The sequence below is a fragment of the Balaenoptera physalus genome (assembly GCF_965194825.1).
Source record: "Balaenoptera physalus genome assembly, chromosome: 7".
In the NCBI taxonomy this organism is placed as follows: Eukaryota; Metazoa; Chordata; class Mammalia; order Artiodactyla; family Balaenopteridae; genus Balaenoptera; species Balaenoptera physalus.
Window position 1 is genome coordinate 21,592,789 of NC_138886.1, and position 18,509 is coordinate 21,611,297.

Genomic DNA, 18,509 nt, shown 5'->3' on the forward strand with positions numbered 1-18,509 from the left:
CGTGTGTTCCTATCACATGACTGAGTGCAGTGGGTGTTGCATAGAAATGTATGCTCCTCCCACAGGAGACACTGCAAGTCACATGACTGACCAGAGTTACATGGAAGGGTCAAGTGAATACTTGGCAACAGTAATACAATCTACCATATCTCTTCTTATTTTTTTAAATATATTTTAAAATTTATTTATTTATTTATGGCTGCGCTGGGTCTTCGTTGCTGCGCGCGGGCTTTCTCTAGTTGCGGCGAGCAGGGGCTACTCTTCATTGCAGTCCGTGGGCTTCTCATCGTGGTGACTTCTCTTGTTGCGGAGCACGAGCCCTAGGCGCTTGGGCTTCAGTAGTTGTGGCTTGGAGGCTCTAGAGCGCAGGCTCAGTAGTTGCGGCGCATGGGCTTAGTTGCTCCGCAGCATGTGAGATCTTCCTGGACCAGGGCTCGAACCCGTGTCCCCTGCATTGGCAGGTGGATTCTTAACCACTGCGCCACCAGGGAAGCCCTACCATATCTCTTCCTATATTTAATTTTCTAGTGTAAATTTTCACGATAACTCATACCTGTACTGAAGCCTCTCTGATAAGTCTTCCTTTATGCCTTAAATATAGTTATTTCTGTTATGAAAGTGAATCATTTTACCTATCATCTTTTTTTTAACTTTTTATTTTATATTGGAGTATAGTTGATTAACAATGTTTTGTTAGTTTCCAGTGTACAGCAAAGTGATTCAGTTATACATATACATGTATCTATTCTTTTTCAAATTCTTTTCCCATTTAGGTTGTTACATAATACTGAGCAGAGTTCCCTGTGCTATACAATAGGTCCATGTTGGTTATCCATTTTAAATATAGCAGTGTGTACATGTCAATCCCAAATTCACTAATTATCCCTCCCCCCCACCCTTCCCCACTGGTAACCATAAGTTCTTTCTCTAAGTCTGTGAGTCTGTTTCTGTTTTCATTTTACCTATGATCTTGAGCCTACTTGAATGTAAGTTTAGCAAGGGCAGAGATTTTTGTCTGCTTTATTCATTGCTTCCTCAGCACTAGAAGAATGCTTGCCTCCTAATGTGCTTTCAATAAATATATGTTTCCCTTCTTATTTCATCACTTACTCTGTCAGTTATTCTCATTTTCTGTGTCTTCATTTATTGTTGGTTCTCGCTGCTAGCTCTGTCCCTGAAGTCTCTCAATGACTGTATTTTCTTGAATTATTTTAATCACAGCTACATATTTAATAAATTCTGTTAAATAATTATCTTTAATGAAGAGAATAAACTTATATGATCTTTTAACTCCTCTGGAAAATGTAGCCTACATACTTCTTCCTATAAATATGCATATCAGCCTATCATTAGGGTAAAAAACCCCAAAACCTTCCCTTTGACTCTTACAGTGCAGCTTCTCACTGTTGCTCTAAAACTATTGTTTACCTTTTACATTTCTCACTCTCTTTGACTTTTATGGAAGGCCCCCTCCCCTAAAACTCTATGTCTCTAGATCCTGAGGGACTGTAATTCATTATAATTCACTGTTTTGTTTTGCTTTCTAAGGTTGTTCTCTTTTTCTCTTTTCCTTAGAATGTTCCTCTTGCTTCCTCTACCACTTAAGTGTACTAATACTCCCAGGTTCTATTTTTAGCTTTCTTCATTTCTTGCCTTGTGCCCTTTTTAGCGGAGCTCTCATTCATATGGCTTTCACATTTATTTCTATATAGATGAGTTACAAATCTGTGTCTTGTAATAGTTAGAAATTCTGCGTTTGCCCCCTCATTTCCACTTGTGGCATTCCCATTTGAGTGTCTTACTATCACCTCAACCTTAACTTGTCCCAAACCAAATTGTTTTCCTACTAGTACTGAGTCCTCCATTGGAACTAACTCTTGTTTTTATTGATGGTTCACAGTCGCCAGGCTTCTAAAAGGAGAGGGAATACCAGCCTTTGTTTAGCATCCAGTGCACACTAAGCACTGCTTTTCACTTACTGAATGTCCAGCTCAAGTTTTACCTCCTGAGAGACCTTCAAACAATCATAGTGATCCTTTGCAATCCCTTCTTCTTAGACCACTTGCAGTATATTTGCATTTAAACCCCTAGATCCTCAGCATGTGAATCTCCTGTAATTCATACTTTTAGTTTGTAAAGCCTCTCAAAGGCAAGGATTTTTATTTCATATTTCTTTTTGTCAGCACAGTACCCCCCAGGTACAGTACAATTTAATAAGTATTTGATGATTTTTGCATAGAAACAATGCTCTAAATAAGGAAAAGAATATCAACTTAAATAACAAAACTAAACTAAAACTAAATAGCAAACTAATAACTCAAAATTAAATAATATTTTAGCTGTACTCTTGAACCTTGAACCCAGTTGAAAGGGGTTAGCTTCTGAAAGTGGCAGAGGCTCTTTACTTACCATTAAGGATCACCTGTTGAACAAATCTTTACTCTGTAACAGAATCTCTTTATCAGTAATACACCTTCATATAGCCATTTTATATTGCTATGATAACCATATTTATAGAAGGTAGTATATTTATTTTAGCTTCTCTTCCCCGTTAGGTGCACCAGGAATAATTTCCTCACCATATGCAGGGGCTGCTGGATTTGCCCCAGCCATTGGATTTCCTCAAGCTACAGGTGACTAACTCTAAAGTTGAATTTGAAATGATTTCTTAATGATGGTCTATATTTTCCAGGAACTTATCAAAATGAAAAATATTACCATATTTGAAGGATTTATAATAAAAGCATTAGGTGTTTCAATCATGGAAGTGGCTCATGTACAATATATGATGCACAGCTTCCTTGTGTTTATAAATAATTCTCTCTGGTTCCATTCTCAACTCCAAAATTCCCTTGTATATTCTGCATCATTTATACTTGCCATTGGCACAGATAACTATAGGTTGACTGTATTAAATAATCTCTGATTTGCCTTTTTTTGGTTATTACACAAAATATATAACTGCTTGCTTATAAGCTTATCAATTACATGTTAAACAGACTTGTGTCTTATTTATCTTTGTGTCCTTAAATGCCTTTGATGGCATTTAATACATAGTATGCAGTCAGCAAACATTTGAATTAATAAACATTTACTGTTAAACTTATTTGTAAATCCTCTTTTTTTGTTTTTTTGATTAATGGGTTTAGAAGATTACCGTAGAGGGTATGCATGCTGTTTTATTTCAGAAAAAAAATATTTTTTTTCTTTAAGTAATAGAAATAATTAAGAGATAGCAATCGGTTAATACTTTGATAATGACTCTCTGACTCTTTTCCAAATAGTAAACAAAATGAATTTGATCATAGCTTAAGGAGGAGAAAAAAATACTTTATGGTTTTATTGCTGGTGCTTAACGAATACACTTGAGGTTGGTGATTAGAAAGAAGAGTGGCTTAGTGTTAAGCCTAGTCTACACAGTACCTTTTTACAGCTTCCAGCTGATTTATGAATATAACTATTTTAAATTGCAACATAGTTGCTTTCTGGCAATAATCTTTGTATCCTACCTTTCTAATTCTGGGAATTTTAACTACTCTCTTAACTGGAGAGGATGAAGTTAACTAAAAAGAAAAGAGTGATTTAAAAGGTTGAGGTTCATTTAAGTTTTAGGTTTTTGGTGGTTTTAAGACATCTTAACGTATGTTTAATTAAGTGAGTAATTCTACCTATCTCATTAAAATGAAGGCATTATACATTGTTTTTATGTGTTTGAAGCTCCCAAAAGTTTAATTTTTATACATTTGGAGGTAGTGATATATGGTTTCCCTCATTTTAGTTATTTCTTTCTACACACTGTATGTATAAAACACTGTAGTAGATGTTAAGAAAGAGAAAAAATGTGTAAAGAGGGCTCCTGAGTTGATAAGACTTTTAAGGTGTAGCAGGGGGATGTACATATACACATACACACATGTATATACCCTACAGTGTAGCTAAGGTGTAGTGTTGGCGGTATATAATAGTCTTAAGGAAGTTATTCAAAAGTTGCAGGGGCATGGGAAGAGGTCATGCAAAAGACTACTGAGTATAGTTTTCATGGAAAAGCATCCACCCTAAGAAGGTGATCTGTACGGTTTTAAAATTCAGCAAGATGATGGTAGTAATAACTTTCCTTAGATTGTCAAGCAGAATAGTATGATTGTAAACTATATTGCAATTTAATTACATAATTTGTGATAAACTGGCCAGACTCTGTCTATTATAAGGAATTTTGAGCTTAAAGAATCAATAAATTAAAGAACTGGTTCATTTTATATCAACTAGAGATTTTATCTTAGATAATTTTTAAGCTGAGAATACAAATAGTGGGACCTTCTGAGGAAGTGTAGTGTTTTAGGTATAGTATATAGTGTCAATATTCCAGTATTGTAGAACTTGCAGTAGTTCTGAAATATCTGGGGGAGTAGAGAGCTCTGAAAATTCTTGCTGCAAAAGAATATTGAATTCTAGAAATTTGTTCTTGATGGTAATAATGTTTTACAAGGTTACAAAATGTTTTTTCCCCATGCAGAATGTATGTATATAATTCACCTGTTTTAGATATACAACTCAGTGATTTTTAATAAATTTACAGAGTTGTGCAGCCATTACCACAGTCCAATTTTAGAACATGCATTACTACCTAGCATGCATATATGTGACTTCTGCTGAAGGACTTTTTACAAAAATATGTATCTGGTTTTATGGTAGAAGTCAATATGAAAATAACATCTACTTCAGAGAAATGTGCTGGAATATATTTATTTCAAGAAATAGAAGGAGTACTTGTAGTTATAGACCCTTTGAAAAACCTAATGGCTTTTAAGACCAGGGAATTTGGTTGCTCTGCAAAGCACTGTATAAATAATAAAGTACTAAGTATGATAGTATCAGTGAATAAAGAGCTCTACTTCCAGACAGACTCTGGAGGGGAGAAAACTGACCTTTGTTATCCTTATGGTAGCTTTGAAACATTTTCTTCTCTATTTTTGCTTTTGTCTTCATTTATTTACTTAAGTTGTATTAAGTGTTGTAATTCTCCAGATAACTAGAATATGAAATGCTTTTGATGTTTTGAAAAGGTCTGTCAGTCCCAGCTGGACTAGGTCCCGGAGCTCTTGGTCCTCTCACAATCACCTCCTCTGCTGTCACTGGAAGGATGGCCATTCCTGGGGCTGGTGGTATACCGGGAAATTCTGTTCTACTTGTCACCAATCTTAATCCTGATGTGAGTTGAAAAGTATTATATGTAAAAAGTCTTTCAGGAGGAGGTATTGTAGCTTCTGACCTAGAGTTAAATTCAATGAAAATGTTTATTTTAAGAATTTTTATTAAAATTCATCACTAGTATATATAGAAGCAGCATGTAAAAAGTCAGTGCTTTGAACAAGTAAACTTACTTAAAATTTTTACTTAGACACTGATATTTTGTGTTATCCTTTTCAAACAGCTTATTACACCACATGGACTTTTTATCCTATTTGGTAAGTAATTTTTTTTTTTTTGCTGTTTTTTATATCATCTATGATGTGAATTGAGCATATTGCATCAGTCAGTAATATTTATTACCGCTTTGTGCCTACTAGTGTGTTTGACACTGAGGATAGAATAGCAAGGAAGACTTAGTAAGTGATTACAGTTAGAACAAAGTTTTATAAAAAGGGAAATAGAGATTGTAATAGGAACATACAGCTGGGAGACCTAACCTAGCTGAGGGAATCAAAGATGATGTACCAGTAGAAATGATAGTTAAGCTGACTTGTGAAAAATGAGGACACATTAGCCAGGCAGAAAGGGAGGGCAAATGTCCTTTCACAGATAGTAGCAGTGAGAGACAGAACTCGTGGAACATAGAAATGAAGGAAGCTCAATGGAGAGTGTAAGGGAGAGACATGTTGAAGCTGGGCAGATGGATAGGGGCAAGGTCATTAAGAGCTTTGTAAGCTATATTAAAGAGCTTCGTTTTTAACTTAAGAACAGTGGGAATCCATTGACTAGTTTTAAACAGGAGAGAGGCATAATGAGATGTTGATTTTAAAAATAATCCCCTAACTTCCCAATAGTGTGCCTCTCTCAGTTAAAAAAAATATTTAGCATGTACTCCTAATCTATATATGATTAATTATTCATAAATTTCATCCATCTTTTACTACACTCTTTAGCATAATATGTACAAACAGAAATATAAGAGCAATGAAGTGATATTTAATATTTTAAAGATTTTTCTTATGACACTTTTTAAAATAAAAATCTATTAACATTTAGTGAGAAGTATGATTTAATATGCTTCATTATTTTCAAAAACCTTTTTCATTTTGATTCAGTATCCCAAGAACTGATTCTAAATTCACTTTATTTTAGTACTTGATCTTAATGGTTGTCATAAATGAAAAAGATACCTCATAAAGATATGCAAGGGAATTCTCTGGCGGTCCAGTGGTTAGGACTCAGTGCTTTCACTGCCAGGTCCTGAGTTCAGTCCCTGGTCTGGGAACTGAGAATCCCGCAAGCTGCGTGGGCACGGCCAAAAAAAAAAAAAAAAAAGGCGATTTGAATGGAAGTGTTTCATTGTTGCTGTACTAAATAATTATGATACTAATTTTTCAGTCTAATCCACTAAATTTTGTTGTACTTTACCTAGAAAAGTTCCATTTTTCCTCTTGTTAAATTAGTTGATCTTGAAAACTGTTACATTAGCATAAGAGGGTTAAAACTCACTAGTACTCTTCATGTGGAAGAATTTTTAAGAGGATGGAAAATTGTTTCAAATTTTTTGAGTGGGTAATAGGTTTTTTTAACAGCGTTTTTGAGTTATAATTTACAGCCATTACAATTCTGTGACTTCAGATGTACAATTCAGTGATTTTTAGTAAATTTACAGAGTTGTGCAGCCATTACCACAGTCCAATTTTAGAACATCTCTATCACCCCACGGAGAAGCTTTATACTCATTTGCAGTTACTATAAAAGTTTTTATTCATGACACATTTATGTAATTTTCCTTAACAAAATCATTTATTAATGCTAAATTTTCATATGTCTCTTTAATAGCCAGAGCACATTTCTTTCCAAAAGTAGTTAATTTCTCACTCCTTTAGAAAAATATCACCCTCAGGTTGAAGAACAAATTGTGTGTTATTTTTTACGGAGTATCTATTTCAGCCACTTGTCATTTCTGAAAAGGACAGCAAATTTGGAATACTTGGCTTTTTTTTTTTTTTTAATTTTAAAACTACCATTCATCTCGTAAGTTTAGTTGCTCTTAGGGGCTTGCCCACAAGATAACCAATACTCCTTTGTGTGCCTTGAAGATTGTCATAGTCATTCTCTCATCCTATTACAAAGTATGGTAATGATGCTACTGTTTAAAGATCTTATTCTTATGATATTGGTGATACCCTGTTCCACATAAATTGCAATATATTTTAATACACTAAATTTAAAAAAATGAGAGAATGCCCTTCATACTGTAGAAACTTCTGTGTATAATTTCTTCTATATGTTGAAAATTAGTAAAATGTAGTTTTTCATACTGGTTTATATAAACAAATCAGGATAAGTAAAAGTTTATTTTCCTCCCACACCCCAGTGAATCATTTTGCTTGCTTTTGGGGATGTGGGACCCACTTTGGGGAACACTAGCATAGAAAAAATGGATGTAATGAGATCAGTTAGGAGGCTATGATGATAGTCCAGATGTGAAATGGTGATAATAGATTCGATGGTAGTGAGGACGGGAAGAAGTGGACAAATGTGAGAGATATTTAAGCCATAGAATCAATGAGTGCTGGTAGTTGACTGGATGTAAGTGTCTAAGGAAAGGGGTAAGTCAAAAGATGACTCCCAGATGTCTGACTGGAGCAAATACGTGCATGATGGTACTGTTTATCAACAGAGTTAGTGAACACAGGAGGGTGCAGGAAAGAGCAGGTGGGACATCCAGGTGAAAGGGGATACTGGATTAATAAATCTGGAACATAGAAGAGATACAAATTTGGGAGCCTATGTATGAAATTGCCCAGGGAAAGCATATAGTATGAGAAAAGAAGCTTTCTTTAAATATGTTAGTAAAGTTAATTGAACATTACACAATCAGCATTAAAACATTGTTTTGTTTTGTCTTTTTAATTAGGAGTATATGGTGATGTACATCGAGTGAAGATAATGTTTAATAAGAAAGAAAATGCATTGGTTCAGATGGCAGATGCAAATCAAGCTCAGCTAGGTACTAATGATTAATAATAATAATGATAACCTGCCCCTTTTGTATGTGAATTTTCCTATAAAATAAACTTATGGCTAGTAGGAAGAGTACCTCCTTATGTTAATAGCTGCATTATTTGGATCTGCTTATATTTTAAGATTTTAAAATATTTATTATTCTTTGAAGTTCATTTATCTATTTGAATATATTGTTGATGTTTAGAGCTTTGACTCTAGGGTTTTTCCATTAGCTTTAAACTAATAAACATGACTTGTTTTCTTTCATTTTATTTGTTTGTTTGCTTGTTTATTCTCCTTTCAAATTAAGTTTTCTAGAACTGTTGCATGGCATAACCGTTTGGGAATACTTCATACTGATGGTGCAAGAAAGTGTCATTCTGCAATCTGGCCGTTTATTATTATAGTGGCTGTTGAAATATTACTACTCAGATTTTTTATTAAAAAAAGCTTTACTTGAGATTAAAAATAGATAGCTAGTGGGAAGCAGCCACACAGCACAGGGAGATCAGCTCGGTGCTTTGTGACCACCTAGAGGGGTGGGATAGGGAGGGTGGGAGGGAGGGAGACGCAAGAAGAAAGAGATATGGGGATATGTGTATATGTATAGCTGATTCACTTTGTTAGACAGCAGAAACTAACATACCATTGTAAAGCAGTTAATACTCCAATAAAGATGTTAAAAAAATAAAATTTACTTGAGATTAAGCTAATTTATTCAATAATCATTTCCTGAGCATGTGGTATGTTTCAGGCATTCTGGAACTTCCTAGCACTCTGCTAGGAAAATAGTTACTTTTTGTTATATTGCTTTTCTTTCATTACAGAAAAACAGAGTCATGTAATACATTTTCGTATATAAGAGTTTTTAAATTTAAAGCCATTTAAGCCCTCAAATTGACAGTATAATTTTAAATGACTAAATAAAAATTATGATAGACAGTTTTACAGAGACTCTATCTTAATACCCAGACTTTCCTTATTTTCTTCTTATGCACCAGCAATGAACCATCTGAGTGGTCAGAGACTTTATGGGAAAGTGCTTCGTGCTACACTGTCCAAACATCAAGCAGTTCAGCTTCCTCGAGAGGGACAAGAAGACCAAGGTCTGACTAAGGATTTTAGCAATAGTCCTTTGCATCGCTTTAAAAAGCCTGGCTCTAAAAACTTCCAGAATATTTTTCCACCATCAGCTACTCTGCATCTTTCCAACATCCCGTATGTATCTAATTAGTTACTATTCATTTAGATGATTAATAATCTACAGTATATGGTTTGGGGAGGTAAAAACTGAAATTCTTCTAACGTAGCAGTTGTCCTATTCACTAATTTCTCGTAAGATGATTTATTTGCCATCATGCCTTAAGAAGTTTATATCTAACCATACACTGTGAAAGTGAAAGATAGCAATGTTTTAAATTTTTCTTTCCAAACAGAGAATTAGCAACTAAGTTACCTTTCAGTTATAGAATGGCAAAAATCTGTGCAGAAATATTCCATTGGTGTATACTTATTCATCCTTTTGTGTAAGTAAAGACCCTTTAGTGACCAGCATAGCAAAATCAAATAATTTATGTATCTAAGAATTTGGTAAAACGGAATTCTCTATTTTTACCTACAAGCTGCAAAGCCATATATATATGTAAAAGCTAAAAATTTTCTTGTAACCACTCTGTATTTAACCAGTGTTGTAGCGGACTTGTTCTTTAGTCATCATCTAACTTAGAGATCGACAAGCTATAGCCTAGGGGCCAAATCCATCTGTTTTTGTTAAGGCCCATGAGCTAAGATTGGTTTTTACATTTTCAAGTGGTTAGGGAAAAACAAAAGAAAAATTTTTTGTGATTTGAGACAATTACATAAAATTAAAATTTCACCTTCCATAAATAAAGTTTTATGGAACACAACCATATTTATTCATTTATGTGTTAGCTATAGCTGCTTTTGAGCTATAACAACAAAGCTGAATAGTTACAACAGAGGCTGTATGGCCATCAAAGCCTAAGAAATTTACTGTATGGCCCTTTATAGAAAGCACCTGGCAACCCCAGTTTTAATTCTTGAAATCCTTGACCTACAAAGGGGGCAGTTTTAACTTTTTTTTTTTTTTTTAATAAATAAATTTAGTTAGTTAGTTACTTTTTGGCTGTGTTGGGTCTTCGTTGCTGTGCACGGGCTTTCTCTAGTTGTGGCGAGCAGGGGCTACTCTTTGTTGTGGTGTGCGGGCTTCTCATTGCAGTGGCTTCTGTTTGTTGCGGAGCACGGGCCCAGTAGTTGTGGTGCATGGGCTTAGTTGCTCTGCGGCATGTGGGATCTTCCCAGACCAGGGCTCGAACCTGTGTCCCCTGCATTGGCAGGCGGATTCTTAACCACTGCGCCACCAGGGAAGTGCCAAGGTGGCAATTTTATATAACTTAATCTAATACATGAAGAGGGATAAGCTTTGGGAAGGAAGGGTAAAAGCTGTGGGGTATAGTTGTGTGTGAGCACGTGTGTGAAAAGTTAAAGACTGAGGGAATGGAGAAGGGTACAGTTCTGGAATATTTCTGAGAATGAGAATGGGATTTGAGTAGGAAGAGAAAATAATTATTCAAAATGCTGTTGAATGCCCAGGCTCCTAGCTAGTCTCCAATTAGGCTATATGGAGAAACCTTGAATCCGAATTGGGCAATGGCTCAAACCTCATGCCAGCCAGGCAACTGGAAGAGTCACTTGAGAAAAAAATCTAGAAATTTAGCACCTCATCACTACAGAGTCAGGGAGAGAGGCAACATATTTAAATACTAAAGCAGGCTCCCTCTTAAATACATTTATCCAGGAGCTGGTCTCAAGTTGCAACCTGCATCGGACATGTAGGTAGAAGAGAGAAAGGATGTTAATACTTTTTTTAACCATCTGCCAAGTCTGGGCACTGTGGTGGTGTTTTACGTGTGTTACCTCATTTAATCTCCATAATAACCTTCTTTTAAAATTGTGGTTAAATACATAACCTAAGTTTTACCATTTTAACCGTTTTTGAGTGTACATTCATAGTGTGCAACCATCACTTATATCCATCTGCAGATCCTTGTCATCATCTCAAACTGAAGCTCTGTACCCATTAAACAATGTCTCCTTGTTTCTGTCTACCCCCAGTCCCTGGTAACCACTATTCTACATTCTGTCTCTAGCAATTTATCCATAATAGCATTTGGAGTAAAGGTCGTTAGTTTCATTTTAACAATGAAAGTGAGAGGCTCAGATTAAGTAACTTACTCAAGAGTGACATACCAGGTGAATGAAAAATAGAATGTGAACTTATATCTGTCTCCTTGCAGAGCCAATTATTGTTCTATAACACCATCCTTGCTGGGAGTTGTGAGATGAGGAAGAGTCTACTTTTAGTCAGTTGACTCTCATGTGATAGACCACTGTATTAGTTATCTACTACTGCGTAATAGATCACCCCAAAACTTAACAGCTTAACGCAATAGTAGATGTTCATTATCTCAAATTGTTACTGTAAGTCAGGAATCCAGAAGTGGCTTAGCTGGGTGGTTTTGGCTGAATCTCTCATAAGGTTGCATCTGAAGGCTTAACTGGGGCTAGAGAATCCACTTCCAAAGTGGCTCACCGTATGCTTAGTTGTTGACAGGAGGCCTCAGTTCCTTGCCACAAGGAGCTCTCCATAGGGCTGCTTGATTGTCCACGTGAAATAGCAGCTGGTTTCTTCCAAAGCTAGTGATTCAAGAGAGGGCAAGGTGGAAATCTCAGTGTCTCTCAGCCTCAGAAGTCACATGTATCATTTCTACAATACCCTGAGGGTTACAGAGGACATCCTTATTAGATAAGGGAGGGGAGTACCAAAAGTGTGAATACTAGGAGGCAAGAGTAGTTGGGGGCTATCTTAGAACCTGGTTACCACATACACATGTTCATAATTACCCTGAAAGTAATTGAAAATCTACTGGCCTAGTAGTGGAAAACGCTGGACCATAGAAGACAAGTCAGAGCTAGGGAAGTATCTTTGGAAGTACTAGAGTTAATTGTGGGTAATAATCCCATTGAAAGAATAAATATAGAAAGATTTTATTGTTCTTTATATACTGCCCATGTCCTGTGCAAAAGATCTGAGACAAAATTCCATCGTTTGAGAACATGTATGCATCAACCTTGAACATCTTTCAGGGCACTTGCAAATCATGTCTTCATTGCGTGGCTTTATGCTCTTTGAAATGTGAAGTATTCTGGAGACTTGATGATTTCAGGAGTTAATCTTTGCATCATTTGAAAATTAGGGATAAGATAGTTGACTCTCTCTGTAATGTTTTCACAGCCCCTCTGTTACAGTAGATGATCTGAAGAACCTTTTCACAGAAGCCGGATGTTCAGTGAAGGCTTTTAAATTCTTTCAGTAAGTCCATGCTTTTAAGAAATATATTAACATTATTTAATATGATCTGCAAATGTTTAAGGTAGTTTAATGAAGTCTTCTAGGGCTGGGGAAGAGGTTTGTAGGCAAAATTAATTCTATATGCTTTTTCTATTTCTTCTACCATTTTCAGGAAAGATCGCAAAATGGCACTCATTCAGTTGGGATCTGTGGAAGAAGCAATCCAGGCTCTCATTGAACTTCATAACCATGACCTTGGAGAAAATCACCACCTCAGAGTTTCCTTCTCAAAATCTACAATCTAACTTTTCTGTGAATTTTTCTCCTAAGACTGGACCATAATTTCAGTAAAACCTTCAGACATAGACTGAAGCAGCTCGAGACCAATTCTGCCTCTTTCACAAAAATAACTCTTCCTGAGTTTGATATTCAAGTATATTCAAAAAATCATACGATGTTCTCTTTTCCCTTTCTCCCCTCTGCCAATACGTCATCAGAGGCGTGTTTTTCCTTTGTACCATAGTTTCTAAAATGAAAATAATCTTCAGGAAAAAAGAATCAGGAAAAAAAAATTTTTCAATAATTCAATTCCCTTTATTAAATTGGATTTCAAGAGGACAGTCTTTCTTTTCGTTTGGGTCCAGATCAGCCTTATACAACATTTCTAAACTCCTTTGTAGTTTGAAAAATTTAAACATACAGACTTTTAAAATTACTTGACATAAGTAATTTAAATTACCTACAACCAAGTTTTTAACTGTATGATTCAGAAGTTTGACTCCTCTAGGAAACTGTGTTCCCTTGTAAGTTACATCAGTTATTTGGCATATACTGATACTTACTATACATAAACAAATTGGGTTGTATTGGAAGCAAATTTATAAATCTGCGTGTTTTCTTTCAATTTTTTTTTTCCACTGTAAGACACTCCTTTGCATATCTTTAACTTTTTAAGACTATTTGGAGAATGAAGTGTCTCAACTATCTCCAGGGAAATTAAGTAGAATCCAACCAGGATCTATTAAGATGTCAGAATAATTAATAATTTTATTAGGAAAAATCATGTTTTAAATTTCAAAATGACACTTGCCTAATAATATATGATCTTGGAAAATTTAAAAAGAAAAATAATCCTACTTATAAACTACTTTTTTATAGTTGTTTTCAGAAAAAAGTTTACAGTCTTAAGGAAAATATTCAGGTCTATCATATGGTTTGACAGATTTTTTAAAAGTTATTTTTGGTAAAGTCTTCTTTTAGAAAAAAATCAATCTCAAGGGTTTTTTGTACCACTATAATCTCTAATACTTATTCAGAATTACTGTGTATTTACTTAATTTCCTATTATGTGCCTTATTATGTGCTTATGATATAATAGGTTAGACTTTTATCTAAGTATCTTGAAAGCTATATTGTGGGCTTGGTGAGCATTTGTTTTTTCTTTCCCTGTTTTGGTAAGGATTTTAAAGTTTTTTTCATTGCAATTTTAAGTGATTTTCAATAACTAATAGTTTCTATTCAAATTTTTTGGTGCTTTGGTGTAGAGATGGGGTGAGGAAGGGTTAAACGGTTTTGGGAATAACTCAGTGCACACCTGTAGGCCTCTTCATATTGTGACCAATAGTGGTCATTGCCAGTTATAGCATACCAATTTGGGGCTATAACATGCAGTCTCAGTTCTGGATCTTGTCTGATCTTTATCACGCATTAGAATTTGTCTCAGGAGTACTTGGTTTTTGTCGTATACTCAAGTGAGAACTTGCTTTTCTTTGTTAATGTAACTTCATTACTGAGTGCCCACATATATGGAGTATGAGAAGGTGGATTCTTTCTCATACTCTGTCCCTCTTTTTAGTTGAATGTGAGAGTACATGTTAATGTTGCTTCAGTGATTGTATAATGTAAAATTGTTTCTTTTTAGTTAGATACTTTGCTTTTGTTAATTATTCCTTCAGTGCTTGATCGGATTTTTTTAAAGCAGAATTTGTTAAAAGGGTCATTTTTGTCCACCCATTTTACACTTTTCAGATTCTCAGAGTGGCTCATCTCACCTTTTAAAAGAATATTTCAATTTCTTTGCTATATTCCAGACATTAATTTGAACACAGGAAGAAATTTTATAAAAAATTGGAGACTACAAAAGATAATTGTTAAAAAGCAGAATTCACTCAACGCTGAGCAACAATTAGTTGGTAGAATACAAAGGAGGACACTATATTGAGATCTTTCAAATGGATCAGTTTTAATATTAGCTGATAGGTGTAATCATTTATCTAATTTTTATTTTTTCACTTATGAAATATATTTTTACCAAAACACTGAGTAAGAGGGAAGGGGAAAAAACAATTTTAAGAAATCTCCCCAAATTGCTTCATTTTTTTCCTTCCATACAGGCACTATTATAATTTTCAATGGCATGTTAAATTGGTTTTTTTTTAGTTAGGAATTATTGTGTAGTTTTAATTCATGATTCCTATAACAGTCAGTGTAAGTGTAGCAGAAGTGTAGCAGAAGGGAGATCACAATGGTATTGAATGTAATTTTGAAGTAGGGAATGGCCTTTATATTTGAGAGAGAACATTTGAATCCTTTTCAGGGATTTGTGCGCACGTATGTGTGTGTGTGTATAGATAAGTGTATATACATACACTTTTCTAGTGTCGTACATACATATGCACATTACATACATCTTAATTTATTGACAAAGAACATTAATCAAATTAAGCTTTGGAAAAGGTGAGATATTCTTGTTTAAAATAGTGTGTTTGCAACCATCAATTTGTGTCTAAAATTAGCTGTAGCACATGGATGTTGTCCATATTGGGCTATTTGCTCTTTGAATTATAGAGGTCTACAGTATTTGTGTTGGTATAGTTTCTGTAAAAAGATTTAAAAATATCAGGGCAGTGGAAAAACTAGATCTTTGTATTTTTCATTTTGGCATGCATTTAGTTGATATCTTCTGAGCAATGTTTATTTTGCTGTTGAGCTGTCATAGTATCCTATTTTTAAGTTTATTTACTTAATTTTAAGGAGTATTGTCTTATTTTTGGAGGTGTCTGACTTTGACACAAAATATGTATATTCAGGACTTCATTAAAAAATAGCAGTACACGTTTAACAGTAGCAATTTATGCCAGAAAGTTCTACTTTGAGATTTAAATAACTTGCATAGCAGTAAATTGTGTTTCCTGTGAGATACAACTAGAAAAATAACCTTAATAATTTGATAACTTACAAGAGAGTATCAGAATTACCTAATAGCTCCTGCAGAATGCCATAAATTTGTTGTTTAAGGCTAAATATTGTAATGTTAATTTGTAGTCATGTTTCTGATTTTGCTGAAAGTTGCAAATCTCACAGTTTTTAGAGGCACAATTTTTGCCTGCTTATTCCTTATGGAAGCAATGCCTTTTTTTGGCTCCACCTAGGATGGTGATTAAAAGTAACTTCAGTTGATTAAAAGTAACTCTCATGAATGTCTCTGATCAGTTTTATATAAACTTTTAAAAGCTTCCGTGTCATTAGGCAGCAAAGGTTATACATTTATATTAACATATAATTCCTCTTCTGTTTCCACTAAGTATTTTTGGACAAAAGATGACAAGCTCAAAAGTATGTGTTTTTCCCCCCAGTGAGTCACTTAAAAGCCCTGTTTGCCAAACTATCAGCCTATCTCTTAGAAAACCTAGTGTGTACTGCTATTTTTAAAACCAAAAAGACAGCATGACTATGCGTAAAAGCATTTTTCTTAACTTTTCCTTTGTCTTGATCTATTGTTAACAAGAATAAAACTGCCAGACTTAAAATATTCTACTATTGTGCTAAAAGAAATACAATTTAGATTGCACAGAACTTTTTCTTTGAAGAAAATATAACTCAGCTGTCTTTTAAGAGCTGTGTTATTGTCTACAAGACTATTTGCAGTCTTTTTTCAGAGCAAATTTTAACAGCTAGTTGTGAATGATTTAAAAAATAGAAAATTACTAAAATGTTAGTTTTGGGGGTTTTATAGAGGGAGAAAAACAAAACAGGACCAAAGGTTATGTGCCTTCTTCAGTAGTCTTAATTGATCTTTTCTTCCTATTTGAGACTAAGGTAGTATCAGTATTCTGGTTTTCAGGAAATACATACTATAGTTTTAAAAGAATGTTGTCCCACACACCATCCGTTCAAGCAAACAGTTGTAACTGTAAAATGAAGTCTCAGTTACACTTTTTGCCTTCATCACATAATATTCATTATATAGCATTGAGCAGGTCCAAGAACAGAGCTGCTCTTAATCTTTGTGGTAGTCATCTTAGTTTCTGTAACCTGAGGCATATGTTCCAAAGAACAGGGATATTTTTCTGGTCCAGTGACCTTGGTGATAATAGTCATGATTGAAAGCTGCTCATGGCAAGCTTAAATCAGCACTGTAAACAGATTTTTGTTGTTGTTGTTGTTACATTATTTTTAATTCTTTAATCTATGTAGTAGTTGTAATAACAAATATTTAAATAGCTATTTTTGATGTCATTAAAAAAAATCATACTCTAGCCTTTTTTCCCCCTTACCATTGTTACCCAGATCTTTAAAAAATTCATCCCACATCCAAAAAGTACTAATTATAAAGATTGCTGACCAAGCAAAGTTTTGCATCAAAATGTCACCTCATTGCTCTGACCAAAGACTGACTGTTTTGGTTTTGACTCCTTTCTGTTAAGCATTTCTTTTCCCAAGCTCCTTTCTGAAAGAAGATCCAGTGCAAAGCGGCCTTTACTTTCTATTTCCTATCGGCGAATAGACTACTTAGAGAAAATGGGAGTTTAAATGTGAACAGAATGGATTAGGACAACATGGGTTTTATGGGCATTTTCAGTACTGTATTTAAGAAAAAAAAAAAAATAGCACAGCTAGGAGCCTCTGACATTGTCTCGTGTTTTATGTGGTCTGTTCATAAAATTCCCTTTTTCAGTTTATAAGAATGTTCATCTAACAGAAGAAAATGCTGTAAATATTTGTAACAACATTTTTTAAAACCAGGCCAAAAAAGAAAAAGAAAAAAAAAACGGTTTTTGGGAACAAGTTAACATATAAAGTGGTTTTATATAAAACATCAATTGTCTTGTATATTTTGATAAGCAGCAGTACCAGCTTTCATTTGTAACACAGTTTGTGGCATTGGAAGAAAAGGATTCTGTGATTATTGAAGTGAATTATGTTATAAATGCGAAGAGAAGATAAAATATTAAAAAACATATTTTCTAAGTGCGTAGTGCATGGTTAATTCAAGCTTCTGTACACTACAATATATTCCATTTTTGTTCAGTTTGTATATTTGCTGACTATTACTTGATATCTCTAATCTCTTTCCTAACAAGTATAGCATTGTAGCATGCCTTTTAATAAATGTCATGACATCTGTACTCTCTTAAAAATATTTCTGTGTTCTTGTCTGTACTTTGGGTTTCCCCTTGTCTTACCTGTAATTCTAATGATGTCATATTTTCTTTGTCATAGCCATCCATCTAAACTTGTTATAGTGAGAGCATAGCAAGCACATATTCATACCACTTTAAAAACTGAAAAACCTGAAGTCTACTAATCACCTGTCTTTTAGTTAAGGAACAGTTCTCATTTTGAGAAACAGAATGCTTTTCTAACCGTCCTACAAACAGCTTCTTCAGGGGCACGCCCCCTTTGTACAAGTACATGTTGGCACATTTGCATGAGTGCTGTCTTTCGCTCTCTCTCTGCATCTCTCTCTCTCTCTCTCACACACACACACACACACACACACAGTATATGTGCAATGCCAAAGAAGAGTTGGAACATTTTTTCCAGTTCAGTTTTTGACTTCCCTAGGGGATGAGTATACATAAATTTTGAGACATTTTGAGGTGTGACCTCAAACCAAGTTTGTGTTTTTTTTGATTAAAGGGTAACACAGTTA

At 34.5% G+C, this 18,509-nt stretch overlaps 1 protein-coding gene across 6 annotated transcripts in view; it reads left to right on the forward strand.

The window, feature by feature from the left end:
• PTBP3 (polypyrimidine tract binding protein 3) overlaps positions 1-17,982 on the forward strand; it is a 101,541-nt gene extending 83,559 nt beyond the window's left edge. For all 6 annotated transcript variants that reach the window (XM_082469181.1, XM_082469178.1, XM_082469179.1 and 3 more), the window contains 7 exons: positions 2,556-2,633; positions 5,064-5,209; positions 5,432-5,465; positions 8,114-8,206; positions 9,204-9,420; positions 12,518-12,595; positions 12,747-17,982. In XM_082469181.1, coding sequence (XP_082325307.1) covers positions 2,556-2,633; positions 5,064-5,209; positions 5,432-5,465; positions 8,114-8,206; positions 9,204-9,420; positions 12,518-12,595; positions 12,747-12,879 — 779 coding nt within the window. In that variant the 3' untranslated portion in view covers positions 12,880-17,982. The remainder of the gene's footprint in view (positions 1-2,555; positions 2,634-5,063; positions 5,210-5,431; positions 5,466-8,113; positions 8,207-9,203; positions 9,421-12,517; positions 12,596-12,746) is intronic.
• The last annotated feature ends 527 nt before the right edge of the window (positions 17,983-18,509 follow it).